General features: G+C 45.4%; 1 protein-coding gene across 2 annotated transcripts in view; it reads right to left on the bottom strand.

Moving 5' to 3' along the window:
• pcgf5b (polycomb group ring finger 5b) overlaps nucleotides 1-14,643 on the bottom strand; it is a 180,463-nt gene that overhangs the window by 47,409 nt on the left and 118,411 nt on the right. For both annotated transcript variants that reach the window (XM_055646578.1, XM_055646579.1), the window contains exon 4: nucleotides 111-166. In XM_055646578.1, coding sequence (XP_055502553.1) covers nucleotides 111-166 — 56 coding nt within the window. The remainder of the gene's footprint in view (nucleotides 1-110; nucleotides 167-14,643) is intronic.

Raw genomic sequence — 14,643 nt, 5'->3', positions numbered from 1 at the left:
CTAAAGGGAGGCACTAATGACTGATAAGGTGTAAATAGAGTATTAATAGGACCGAGTGCATTAAACATTTGGCTGGAACAATAAAGAATTTAATGATGATGTTCACTTACATTCTTTAAGACCAGGCACCACCTTAAATATAATTTCTTCCAAAGTATTGTCCAACCTGTAAAATAGATTCAGATAGGGTTACGGTTAGTTCAAAAACAATCCTAAAACAAATCATTCTCTCAATTCCAAAATGAAGATTGAATTTTCATGCATTTTAATTCTGCTAAAAGCAATATACAACCGCCTTGGGGTTCCTCTCCTGACCCGCACACAATTGGCACCAGGACCCACATTTCCCCGCATATTATCATAAGGTCATAAGTGAGAGGAGTAGAATTAGGCCACTCGGCCCATCAAGTCTACTCCTCCATTCAATCATGGCTGATCTATCTCTCCCTCCTAATCCCATTCTCCTGCCTTCCCCCCATAATCCCTGACACCTGTACTAATCTAATATTCTGCTCCTTTCCTCATTGGACATGAGAAACTTCACCTGGGAGCATATTAGTTTTCGGGCAAAGAAGGTGCAAGAGCTTTTCCATCCACAGAATGTTCTTAACTCCCATATCCTCATGTCGATTTCGTTTAGCTTTCCTTTTGGACAAAATCTATGTTCACCTACTTCAGAAAGAAAGGTTCTCCATATCTCTCTAAATGACTATCTGCCATTATGTAGTCCACTTCAAATGCTGATGCACCATGATGCCGGTTTTGTATAAACAGTACCATCCATTATTACATGAAGCATATCGATTTGCCTCATATAAAATCTTAATGAAGCCTCATTTAAAAATGCTGTGTTTCAGTTCTGGCCCCTGCACACGGCAGACTGAACTGGGGCTTTGCAATGGAACCCCAGGTATGATTTATAGGGTGATTGTACGGTTGACACTTGACCCGTAATGTTGCCACGCAACGCCTTCTGGAGGACAAGCGATGCACTGGAGGCAAGCGCGAGTGTGTTGATTACTATGGCTGCCAGTATAGCCAGACGTCTTCGGCCCCAGCAGTCCCAGTTGAATTGTCGCTGGAGCTTGTTGGTAAGCATTTTACCAGTCCTCCCGAAAATATGTCAGAGTATGTCATGGAGACCGATGACCAGGGAGAACAAAAATGGTGCTACTGTCAGGAGGTGGACAGTGAGAAAATGATCACATGTGACAACACAAAATGTCCTATTTCATCGTTTCATTTTGAATGCCTGAAACTACCAGAAAATAATGAGATACCAAACACATGGTTTTGCCCAGATTGTAGGCTCCTCCCAAAATCACAAAGAAAAGTTCCCAAAAAGAAATGAACTGCAAGTGTTGTGCTGAACAGGTTTGTCATCAATACCAAATCTTGCATTTGTCTACCAAGTTAGCCCTACACTGTATAAAACCACATCATAGGGCATTTTGTGGTCATTTTCACACACCAGTTTCTTTTTCATACTCTAATATTTAAGTTTAATATTAAATATTTTGATTGGTGCAGAGTTAAGCAATGATATGCACCCTTTTGGCATATGTTTTAATTTTTAAAAGTAACAACGGTATTAAAAATAGAGATACCAAAGTTATTTAAGTGTGCTCTCTTTAATTAAAAACATTTAAAAAGGTGATTTCTTTGTTTCAGAAAGTATGGTGTTTTCTTTGTAGTATGCCTAAGTAAATCATACATGTATCTGTGCTTTTATTGAATTGGTAGATTAATGGTGCTTTCTTTGAAGTATAATCCATATGTCAACGATACATCAAGTGTGTGCTGTTGAGGTAAACTGTACTTTCTTTCAAGTGTGTGTGTGTGGATAAAAAATGACAAACTGTCAATTGATATAAAAATAAGTGTGCTTTCTGAGAAAACTGGGAGAAAAAATGCTTTATTTCAAGTGTGCTTGTTGATGTCAACACTGCCAAGGCAAATTGAGAAGTTATTTTCCAGGCCTTGTAGTGAACTCATAAAAGAGACAAAGGAGACAAGACTGATGAAACATTGCCTGATGAAACATTTTAAATGGACACTAGACTAAGTGGGACCCGTTGGGTCCCATGTTCACACCGGAGGACTGGTCCCCCGACGCAATATTCCACCTCTCCACCAATTCCAATATTGGTGGCCAGTTGGGGGGGGGGCTTTCTGGAGCGCTGGTATGGGTGTTGTTGGCTGCAATGACTACTAGTCTCCAGAGGGCTAGTGTGAACATTGTGGGCCAAATGGATTCTTGGGGTGGCAGCTCAGTCCCTCGAGCCTGGTGTGCTGGCAGCTCACTCACGGCTGGTGGGCTGGCAGTTGACTCACGGCTATTCCTTGAAATTCCATTTCAAGCAGAATGCTAGGCCACCAAATTCAAATCCATTTTCCTACCATTTCAAGCAGGGTGCAAGGCCACCAAATTTAAGTGCAGTTTCTTACCACTTTGGCAGGGTGCAAGGCCACAAAATTTAAGTGCAGCTTCATACCACTTCAAGCAGGGTGCAAGGCCACCAAATTCAGGTTCAGTTTCATACCATTTCAAGCAGGGTGCAAGGCCACCAAATCCAAGTGCAGTTTCATACCACTTCAAGCAGGGTGCAAAGCCACCAAATTTAAGTGCAGTTTCATACCACTTCAAGGATGGTGCAACAGTTTCCACCCACCACATTCAAATGCAGTTTCATACTATTTCAAGGCCACCACATTCAAATGCAGGTGAAAACACCATAAAACCACACAGTAGACATTCAGTGTGTTCAGTTGATTCATAGCTCAGACAGAGTCGTGACCTCTCCCTCCCCAATCATGCCGAGACTGAGCCATACCCACACTTCCGGGTTTTATAATCCCTCCCCTTCCCACCGGAAAAGGTGTGGCCTTCATGGTGTGATTGACAGGAGAGAGATTCTCAACATTTTTTAAACACTAATAACACTTTTGTTTTTCATTGATGGGAAGAATCCTCTGCACCTGATGAGAGGAGGGGAACTGAGTAAGATGGCCAAAAATCACAGCCGTAAGTGATAGCGTTTTATCTAAAATCAATATCGTGCAAACAGGGAGTTGTCAAGTTTAGACAAACAACCATTTGCAGGCAGTGCCTTTTCACTTCAACCCAAACCCCCGAAACAACCATTTGCAGGCAGTGCCTTTTTACTTCAACCCAAAGCCCCCAAACAACCATTTGCAATCAGTGCCTTTTTACTTCAAACCAACCATATTTTCATTTTCAAACCACATTAAGGGCACTCACAGTTGAGTAGACATGTGTTCAATGTTATTCAGAGCTGAGATAGATGGCTTCCTCCATCTTGCAGAGACTGAGTGAGGCACAGCACTTCCTGGTTTTATAGTCCCTCCGCCTCCCTCCAGCAGGAGCAGCAGAGAGAATGTCAGTTAAAAAAAAACATTAATATTTCCCTGTTTTTTAATCGATGGGAAAAGTCCTCTGGTCCCTGAAGGCGGAGGGGGGCTCTGAGCGAGGTGGCCAAAAATGACGGCTGTAGGTAGCGGCGTTCTGTCAGAAATCGCAGCACAGTGGGCCAAAAGCGGTCAACATCAGACTTTTAGTAATATAGATATTACTAAAAGTCTGATTGCCATTCTCTCTGCTGCCCCTGCTGGTGGGAGGGGAGAGGGACTATAAAACCCGGAAGTGGTGTGCCTCACTCAGTCTCTGCAAGATGGAGGAAGCCTGAGGGTCACGTCTCTCTGAGCTGTGAATAACACTGAACACGTGTCTACTCAACTGTGAGTGCCCTTAATGTGGTTCTAAAATGCTTGCAAAAAGTGTCTCTTGTTTCTAAAATGGTTGCAAAAAGTGTCTATTGGTTCTAAAAGGCTTGCAAAAAGTGTGCAAAAAGTGTCTATTGGTTCTAAAATGCTTACAAAAAGTGTCTCTATTGGTTCTAAAATGCTTGCAAAAAGCATCTCTATTGCTTTTAAAATGCTTTGAAAGGCTGCACTGCAAAAAAAAAACGGCAGTTGGTGGTGGTAACTGCTTTGAAAGGCTGCACTGCAAAAAAAAAATGGCGGTAGTTGGTGGTGGTAACTGCTTTGAAAGGTTGCACTGCAAAAAAACTGGCTGTTGTTGGTGGTGATAACTGCTTTGAAAGACTGCACTGGAAAAAAATGGCTGTTGTTGGTGGTGGTAACTGCTTTAAAAGTGTCTATTGGTTCTAACATGCTTGCAAAACGTGTCTATTGGTTCTAAATTGCTTGCAAAAAGTGTCTATTGGTTCTAAAATGCTTGCAAAAAGTGTGTCTATTGGTTCTAAAATGGTTCCATAAAGTCTCTCCAGCAGGAGCAGCAGAGAGAATGGCAATTAAGAAAAAAACATTAATATCTCTTTGATTTTTCATCGATGGGAAAAATCTTCTGGTATGCGGAGGGGGGCTCTGAGCGAGGTGGCCAAAAATGACGGCCGTAGGTGGCGGCGTTCTGTCGGAAATCGCAGCACAGTGGGCCAAAAGCGGTCGAGATCAGACTTTTAGTAATATAGATGAATGGAATTTAAGTTTGTTCTCATTTTAAAAGGACAAAGTGCGCTTTTACTTCTGTGTTTGTGATTCAATGATTTGCCAATTTGTTACAATTTCATTCATAGTAAATGCTGATGAGCCAAGTTACTTTATTGTAAGTGTTGATTGTTGGTATATGCCCCATACGAAAGCACAACTACTGCGAGACTATGGATTAATTTAAGTTGACAAGTGCACAACAGATCCTTGCAATTTTATCAATTTTGGGTACTTGAATTTCAGAGTTGGTCATCATGTACTCCAGTGGTACAGTATGACTTAGAATTAGGTATTTTTGCCTGACAACGCCAATCACATGCTCTACATGAATGCGTAAATGTGCAATTTCATGAGTTTTTTCCACAACCAGCGCAGATAATTGTGCTTTCCCTCTTGTACATGCAGGAATTTCTGCTTCACAACCGTAAATTCCGGCATCATCTTTTATGTCAAAACCACAATCAGCTAAAATTACATCTCCAGGGAGCAGGTGGTCAAAAAAGTTAGATGAAAATGTGATTGTGTTATCTGTGCCTCTGATTCACAACACTACAGACAATCTTGTACCCAGGAAACAGTGGTCTATCAAATAATGGATGATTGGGAGAACCCAAGACTCTACATAGTCTCCTGGACTAACTTAATTGAATGTAAGGACTCGAGAGATAGTTAGACTTTGGACTTCACTTTAGAATTTAGAGATGCAGGGTGGAAATATGCACTTCGGCCCATCAAATCCGTGCTGACCAGCCATCACCCTGTAGTGTACACTAGCACCATCCTAAAGGGAAACTTAGAGATATGGAAATATATGGTGTGAAAACGACAGAAAAGCAGACAATGGTCAAGGAAATGTAGACCATATCTCTAGACTCACTCTCCCCTGACTCTCAGTCTGAAGAAGGGTTGTGATCCGAAATGTCACCCATTCCTTCCCTCCAGAGATGCTGCCTGTCCCGCTGAGTTACTCCAGCATTTTGTGTCTATCTTCGGTGTAAATCAGCATCGGCAATTCCTTCCTACACATCATGATTGAAGGAGATTTGGTAACAAAGATCTCATCACATTCTTGATTTGTGCCAAGTAGACAATAGAAAGGCTCTGGGTATCTGGACATTACTCACATGGCCGAATATCTACTTGATCTTGTAACCATATAATTTACATGGCAAGTCAACTTAAGCTTCTAGTTAAAGAAAAGGCACAAAATGCAGGAGTAAAGGGCCTGTCCTACTTAAGTGATTTTTTAGGCGACTGCCGGCAGCTATCATAGTCGTAGCAGGTCATCGAAAAACCGGCGATTGGACCCCCCTCTCCGACAATGTCTATGACAATGTCTACGACAAGCTATCATCTGGTCGACGTCTAGCTATGACAAGCTACTGACAACCGGCGACCCATTAGGACGTCCACCAACGACAACACAGGCGACAACCAAAGTCAACCTAAGTCCACCCGCGACAAGCTACGACAAGCAACGACCTTGTCGACAACAACTGAAGACAATTCAGTCGCCGGTACCCGTCGCCGGTTGATGTAGGTTGACGTAGGTAGTCGCCAATGGAATTCACCGAAGTCAGCACCGGCGACAACCAATATCACCTAGCTACAACCTACAACAGCACCGACGTCAGGAGAAGTCAAGCTACGCTCATCGGCGTCAACCCACTGTTGAAAACCCAGCGGCGACCAGAAAGACGCTACGGCTTTTTGGGCGACTGAGAAGACGACTCATGACCATACAGGTGACGCCCCAGCGACCATGTGGCGACAGCCTAATCGCCTAAAAAATAGCCTAAGTGGGACAGGTCCTTAAGTCAGTGGGTCAGGCAGCATCTCTGGAGAACATGGAAGGGTGACGTTCTGGGTCACGACCCTTCAGCACTTAGTGTCTTTTTTTAAGTCACTCCAGCATTTTGTGTCTTTTTGTTGTAGATTTTCCCGCATTTTGTGTCTTTTTTTTGTAGATATTCCAGCACTTTGTGCCTTTTATTTTACCTGCTGAGCTACTGGGTCTTTTTTGTAAACCAGCATCTGAAGTTCCCAGTTTGTACGTTTCCAGTCAGCTGTGGATCCCGACGGTTTTAGTGTATGATTCAGCAATGGTACTGTCATTGAACATTAAGGGTAATTGTTCAAACTTTCTCTTGTTTATTTTGCAATTGTTTGTCACAAATATAATTTCTATTTTCTGGCGTTCTATGCATTTCTGTGTCCCGGCAAGGGTTGTTTCATTTTCTGAAAGGTGGCTGAAAAAATTAAATATTGTGAAACTATTAATGAATATCCTCACTTCTGAGCTAATGTGAGGAAGCAGCTGAATATATCTAGGCTGTGGAGCATGCACTGAGGAAATCCTGCACAGATATTGTACGGCTGAGATGGCTGCCTTCCAACGTCTTCTGCCCATGTTTGGACTGAGGCAGTAAACTGAGTGCGGAGCTATGAAGTCCTGGTGAAATCTAAGTTGCACAGCTTCCACATTTGAAGGGAGATACAAGTGTGACAGCTGTTTTGAAACACCTTAACTAGAGATGCTGCAAGTTTTGGGATTCTGTCTCATCACGTATCTTTTATTCAATACTCAGCGGTGTTTTGATACCATCTCGAATTAACAAAGCTGGCACCTCAAAAAGAAGCAGAGGTACTTGATTGCCAGTTCCAAATGCTTTATCACTCACATGAATGGAGCTTACCCTTTTCTATCATAGATGAGGCCCTCACACGGGTTTCCACGGTACTCCGTAGCTCCGTTCTTGCTCCCCCTCCCCCGTGTCCCTAGTCCTCTCCTTTCACTCCATCAACCATTGCATGCAGCACATGATCCTCTGACATTTTCACTACAGGTGCACAACCTTTTTATCCGAAATTCCAAATAACAAACAGCTCCGAATAGCGGACATTTTTTCGGTCCTTGAAGAAAGGTCCTTGAAGACGTTCACCGAGGGCGGCCCGCAGAGGTGACAGTGGAACCTCCGGTCGGTCCTCGAAGAAAGGGGAACTAAATCCCCATCCGTAAAAGAGAAGGTGAGGGTATATTGCGCGGAAGGGTTAATAATTGACAATCTGCTGCTGCCTGCCCGTTGAGTTAAAAAGTTCCCACGATAGACTCACGATACACAGTGTATCGTGAGTCTTGCGTGGGAACTTTTGAACTCAGCGGGCAGGCAGCAGCAGATTGTCGCTCCCTTCAGTTTCACCCCACCTACACCCCTCTGCTCCCCGGCCATATGTGTGACCCCTTCCCTCCCCTCTCCAGCTCCCCGCCCATTGCACCGGCGCGGGGGCTTTGCACTGTCTTCACGTCGGCGATGCCAGCAGGTCAGTGCCAGTCACCGGAGACGTCAGGACCAACGGGACACCGACCGCCAGGCCCACTGCAAGCACGGAGATCCCAGAGACACACAGCCTGCAGCAGCCCAGCCCCGTTCCAACTCCAAAGGAACACGCTCCCCGTAGGGACAGAAGCTGATGGTGTGCAAGGTACGTCTTGTTCTTGGGGTTGCGGATGAGGGGGCGCAGCTCTGGCTGTGACGTCTCCGGCCACCCCCCCCTGTATAGGAGCTGAGACTGGGAACTGTACCGCCCTTGCAGGGATATGAGCCGAGCACTCTACCACTGAGCCAGCCATTAAAATCTACGCTAAAAATCTTCCATTCCGAAAGCCGAAAAATTCCGAATTACGAAAGGTGTCCCAAGGCTTTCGGATAAAAGGTTGTGCACCTGTACCTCCAAAATGATCCCACCACTAGCCACATCTTCCCATCCCCACCCCTTTCTGCAGAGACCGTTCCCACCCTGGTTAACTTATCCCTTCCCACCAAAACCATTCCCTCCTCAGGTACTTTCTCCTGCAACCGCAGGAGATGCAACACCTGTCCCTATACCTCCCCCCTCATCACCATCCCGTCAGGTGAGGCAGAGGTTCACTTGCACCTCCTCCAACCTCATCTACTGTATCCGCTGTTCCCGATGTGGACTCTTATACATCGGCGAGACCAAACCTAGATCGGGCGATCGTTTCACTGAACACCTTCGCTCAGTCCGCTTTAGCCTATGTAATCTCCAGGTTGCTAAACATTCTAACTCCTCTTTCCATTCCCACACTGACCTTTCTGTCCTGGGCCTCCTCCATTCTCAGAGTGAGGCCAAACGCAAATTGGAGGAACAGCACCTCATATTTCGCTTGGGCAGCTTTCAACTCAGTGGCACAAAATATTGATTTTGATAACTTCAAGTAATCCTTGCATCCCCTCTCTCTCCGTCCTCCATCATCCTAATCGTTGTACAGGTTTCACTGTGGTCCTGCTGAGTTTCACTGTTTGTATCACTAGTTATTACCTTCCCACAGCCAACAATAAACCATTGTGGGCTCCACCTTTTCTTAATCATCGGTGCCGGCCCTGTTTTGTTCTGTGCCTTTTCATATCTCTTGTTTCCCTCTCATCTGACTCTCAGTCTAAGAAGGGTCTCAACCCAAAACGTCACCTATTCCTTTTCTCCAGCGATGCTGCCTGACCCGTTGAGTTTCTCCAGCTTTTTGAGTCTAATCTCACTGTTGTTGAGGATAGGAATACCCCTGGAGAGCTATTCACCTGTTAGCTGTTTCAATGTTGATCGCATACACAACTGCATGTGGCGGGACCGCAGAGCTTTGATCTTCATTATCGTTAGTTAGATCAATTATCTCTTCTCAATCTTTAGATATATATTGTACTAATCCAATCAGGATATTCTACAAGGCTGACCAAACAAGAACTAGTCCACTGGGATACGTTTGTAACATGGGCTGTCAGGTTATAGATGGTGGGGGAATATATGTCCTTAACTCCTGATAACTAATGATACCTCAGGCACAAACTATCATATCTGTTCTGCTTCAATCCCATTTAACACAAGACTTCTATCACACAACACATTGGAGGTTGTCTTCATTGTGAACATAGGACGTGGTTGTGAACTGTTGCAGATCTAGGTCAAGTGGGTAATCTTAGTCAAAACACAAAGTGCTCGAGAAACTCAGAGGGTTAGGTAGCATTAGGCCAAGGATAGGCGACAATAGAAGCATCTACGCCCTCCACAGATGCTACCTGACCCACTGAGTTACTCCAGAGCTTTGTATTTTACTCAATCTGCATTTTACCCAATTTACTCAGCATCTGCAGTTCCCTGTGTCTGGTTGGTTTGTTCAGTAGCTGCCCTGCCCTGAAAGACTGTGAACTGTATGGAATTTATGGTCCGATAATTTCACAGCCATTATTGAAAGCAATATTAAATAAACCCTGATGAGTTGATCAACAATACAAATGTTCCAGCTGCCATGCGTTTGTGTGTTTCTTGATATTACATGGACTGAATCTAAATCATTGAGGACCAGCCTCTTCTGACGGGGGGAATGTCAGGAAAACACCAGACAAGATCACCTTTCCACATGGAAGGTAAGTATCCATCAAATTGTTGTGGATCTGAAGTCACATACAGCATAGACGGGGTAAAAACAGATTTCCTTCCCGACAGAATCAGTTGGATTTTTGCAACAATCAAATGACCTCAAAGTTACAATTGTTCCAGATTCAATTAATCAACTAAATTAAAATGACCCAGTTTCCATAGTAGAATTTGAACTCAGACCTTGATTACACTGAACAATGGAATACTGGTAGATACTGGTGCTATAGGGGGGTTGCACGGAAGGTCACTGGGTCATAGGGCTCGACGCACGGAGCCGCTAAATCCAACTGGAAGACATCCGTCACTTCTGGTATATGTTATTAATGCAAGAAACGCATACTTTCCTACCTGTTAAAATTGCCAAAATGTTGAATTCAGCAATTTTGTGTACCTTGGAGTTTATCAAATGTGTTCAGGAGAGTTTTCTCCAGCAATATGTAGAGGCCCTACATGGGAGAGGACAACACTTGATCTAGTATTGGGAAATTGGGAGGGGCAAGTGACTGAAATGTTCGTGGAAGAGCCTTTTGGGACCAGTGACCACAGTTCCATTAGGTTTAAGATAGTTATGGATAGGGATAGGGCGGGCCCACATGTTAAAATGCTAAATGGGGGCAAGGCCAACTTTGAGATAATGAGACAGGAACTCATGAACTGTGAGAAGGCTGCTATGAGAATGCAGGGTGACTTGGACAGGTTGGGTGAGTGGGCAGATGCATGATAAATGTGAGGTTATCCACTTTGGTAGCAAAAACAGGAAGGCAGATTATTATCTGAATGTTGTCAAGTTGGGAAAAGGGGAAGTGCAATGAGATTTGGGGGTCTTTGGTCATCAGTCACTGAAAGTAAGCATGAATGTACAGCAGGCAGTGAAGAAGGCTAATGGCATGTTGACCTTCATAAAAAAAGAGTTAAGTAGAGGAGCAAAGAGGTCTTTCTGCAGTTGTACAGGGCCCTAGTGAGACCAGACCTGGAATATTTGTGCAGTTTTAGTCTCCAAATTTGAGGAAAAACATTCTTGCTATTGAGGGAGTGCAGTGTAAGTTCACAAGGTTAATTGCCGGATTGGCGGGACTGTCATATGATGAAAGAATGGAGCAACTGGGCTTGTATTCACTGGAACTTAGAAGGATGAGAGGGCATCTTATTGAAACATATAAAATGATTAAGGGATTGGACACGCTAGATGCAGGAACCATGTTCCCGATGTTGGGGGAGTCCAGAACACAGTTTAAGAATAAGGGGTAGGTCATTTAGAACTGAGATGAGGAAACACTTTTCCAGCGAGTTGTGAATTTATGGAATTATCTGCCTCAGAAGGCAGTGGAGGCCAATTCTCTGAATGCATTCAAAAGAGAGTTAGATTGAGCTCTTAGGGCTAGCGGAATCAAGGGATATGGGGAGAAGGCAGGAACGGGTTACTGAGTGTGAATGATCAGCCAAGATCACATTGAATGGCTGTGCTGGCTCAAAGGGCTGATTGGCCTACTACATCTATTGTCTATGTATCTCTGTGATCAGAAGGGCAAAAAGGGAACAGGAGACAGCTTTGGCAGATAGCATTAAGGAAAATCCCAAGAGATTTTATAAGTACAAAAAGGGAAAAAGGCTATTCAAATATGAATATTGATTTCTCTAACTTCATGTAACCCTTGCATATCTTTCTTTGTCCCTCCTCATCCAAATCATTGTATGAGTTTCAAAGTCGTCTTGTTGAGTTGTCTATACCAATGACCTGTGTCCTTTATCATCCTTACTTTTTTGCATATCTTTCATTTATTTGTTCTATATCTCCCTATAATCATCATCTATATATCTTGTTTCCCTTTCCCCTGTCTGAAGAAGGGTCTCGACCCGAAACATCACCATTTCCTGTTCTCCAGAGGTGCTGTCTGATCCGCAGAGTTACTCCAGCTTTTTGTGTCTACCTTCGTGTGTTGAGAGCAGTCAGTATTAGGGTCAAGGAGGTGCTGAAGGTCCAGACCCATATGAATGAAGGCAAATCTTCCCGGCCGGATCAGACATATACGGGGATACTGTGGGAAGCTAGAGAGGAAATTGCGGGAGCCCTCACTGAGATTTATGAGTCGTCATTAAATACTGGCGAGGTGTCGAACACTGGAGGGTGGCAAATGTTGTGCCTCAATTCAAGAAGCTCAACATCTCTGGTCAGTAAGTTACCAGAGAGTATTCTGAGGGATACGATACACAGGCATTTAGATGGGCAAGGGGTGATTAGGGATAGTCAGCATGGGTTTGTACATGGGAAGGCCGTGTCTCACAAATCTGAGTTTTTTGAAGTTGTGACCAAAAAAGTCGATGAGTGTAGATGTTGTATACATGGATTTCAGTAAGGCATTCTACAAGGGTCCACATGGTAGGCTGCTCTGGAAGGCTAAGTCCCGTAGGATTCAAGGAGAAATAGCTGAATGAATAGAAAATTGACTTCATGGAGGGTAGCAGAGGGTGATTGTGGAAGGTTGCTTCTCGGACTATAATGGGTAGTTTACACGGGGCGACTTGACGCAAGATGTAGCCAGAGTGGAGTGGTCGTGGTCTAGCACGATATCACACGATATAACGGGGGGGTAGACCAAGAGTTCCCACGGTACTCGGCAATTCTGTCATTTGTGCGAGTGACTTGTCCGTGTCCCGATCTTTCCCGAATGAACATCGTGGACTGTAGTGTAGTTAATCACGTGGCACAAATGATGTTACTTTGTTGTCACACACTCTATTCGTTTTTTTCACCCGAGCTCTTTAATGAGCTGAAGAATAATCTGTTTTTTTAGACAAATGTTGTTTGGTGTGATGCACCTTCTCTCAATATGTGCAAGAAGTCGTCTTTTTATTTTGTCAAATATGAATAAAGACTGTATCTCACATTGACCATGATTATTGTGTTATTTTATGATCTACTGAGAGGTGAAACTTTCAGTCTGAAGAAACTTTCAGCCTGAAACGCCACCCGTTCCTTCTCTCCAGAGATGCTGCCTGTCCCTCTCTCTCTCTCTCTCTCTCTCTCTCTCCCCCTCCCTCTCTCTCTCTCACACAGGCATGAATGGATGAACTCCGCGGGCCAGGCAGCATCTACTGGACAGAGAGAAGGGACTTATGTCTCGACCCATTCTTCCCCCCCCCCCCCCCCCCCCCCCAGGCTGCCTTATGACCCCCCCCCCCCCCCCCCCCCCCCCCCCCCCCCCCCCCCCCCCCCCCCCCCCCCCCCCCCCCCCCCCCCCCCCCCCCCCCCCCCCCCCCCCCCCCCCCCCCCCCCCCCCCCCCCCCCCCCCCCCCCCCCCCCCCCCCCCCCCCCCCCCCCCCCCCCCCCCCCACCCCAACCACCCACCCCACACGCGAATGCTGCTGGAGAAACTCAGCGGGTGCAGCGGTGCCGAAACGTTGTCTATTTCCTTCGTTCCATAGATGTTGCTGCACCCGCTGAGTTTCTCCAGCATTTCTCTCTGTAGATGCTGCCTGGCCCGCGGAGTTCATCCATTCACGCCTGTGTGAGAGGGAGGGAGGGAGAGAGAGAGAGAGAGAGAGAGAGAGAGAGAGACAGTCCTGGTCAGTCCTTTGAAGATAGACACCAGTTGCTTGGAGCAACTCAGCGGGACAGGCAGCATCTCTGGAGAGAAGGAACGGGTGGCGTTTCGGGTCGAGAGCCTTCTTCACACTCTCCCTCCCTCACTCTCACACAGGCATGAATGGAGGAACTCCGCGGGCCAGGCAGCATTTACGTTCCTTCTCTCCAGAGATGCGGCCCGTCCCGCTGAGTTGCTCCAAGCAACTGGTGTCTATCTTCAAAGGACTGACCAGGACTGCCTCGCTCTCTCTCTCTCTCTCGTCTGTCCATTTCTCTCTGTAGATGCTGCCTGGCCCGCGGAGTTCATCCATTCACGCCTGTGTGAGAGGGAGGGAGAGAGAGAGAGAGAGAGAGACGCACACACAAGGTGGATGCGAAATCTTACCTGCCTGTTTCAGTGACAGACACCCACCGCCAGTAAATGAAGACACCCCCATCTTTCAGACAAAAAGAGACACACTGACATTAATGAAATGCTTAGCTAGTTTTATTAGATTTGTATGTAAATAGCAAACTGGCTGGATTCACTCTATCCAACTTCCGGGTTCACCGTTGGCAGGAGTTCCCACGGTGACCGCAAGAGTTACTACCGATATCGCACGGGACACTTCGTTCATAAAATGTTGCAATGCTCAACCACAAGTGCACAAGACACTCTTGGACAAATTCAAACATGTTTGAATTTTCTCCCGAGTACCCAAGGTACACGATTACATGCCGTTAGCGCCACGGTGGTCCACGAATGCCGTATTGTTACCGCACGAGGTTCCCACGATGTCAAACTCTGGTTACCTCTTGCGTCAAGTCGCACCGTGAAAAGGGGGTTTAAGCCTGTGACTAGGGGTGTGCCTCAGGGTTTTGTGCTGGGTCCATTGCTGTTTGTCATTCATATCAATGATTTGGATGAGAACATACAAGGCAGGACATGATGAGCAAGTTTGCAGATGATAGAAGAGTGAGTGGTATTGTAGATAGTGAAGATGGTAGTCAAACATTGCAGCAGGATCTGGATCGATTGGCCAGGTGGGCTGAGGAATGGTTGATGGAATTTAATACAGAGAAATGTGAGGTGTTGCATT

Source organism: Leucoraja erinacea, chromosome 15 (genome assembly GCF_028641065.1).
Source record: "Leucoraja erinacea ecotype New England chromosome 15, Leri_hhj_1, whole genome shotgun sequence".
In the NCBI taxonomy this organism is placed as follows: Eukaryota; Metazoa; Chordata; class Chondrichthyes; order Rajiformes; family Rajidae; genus Leucoraja; species Leucoraja erinaceus.
The sequence above is the reverse complement of the archived record's forward strand: the minus strand, read 5'-3'. Positions and strand labels throughout refer to the sequence as shown.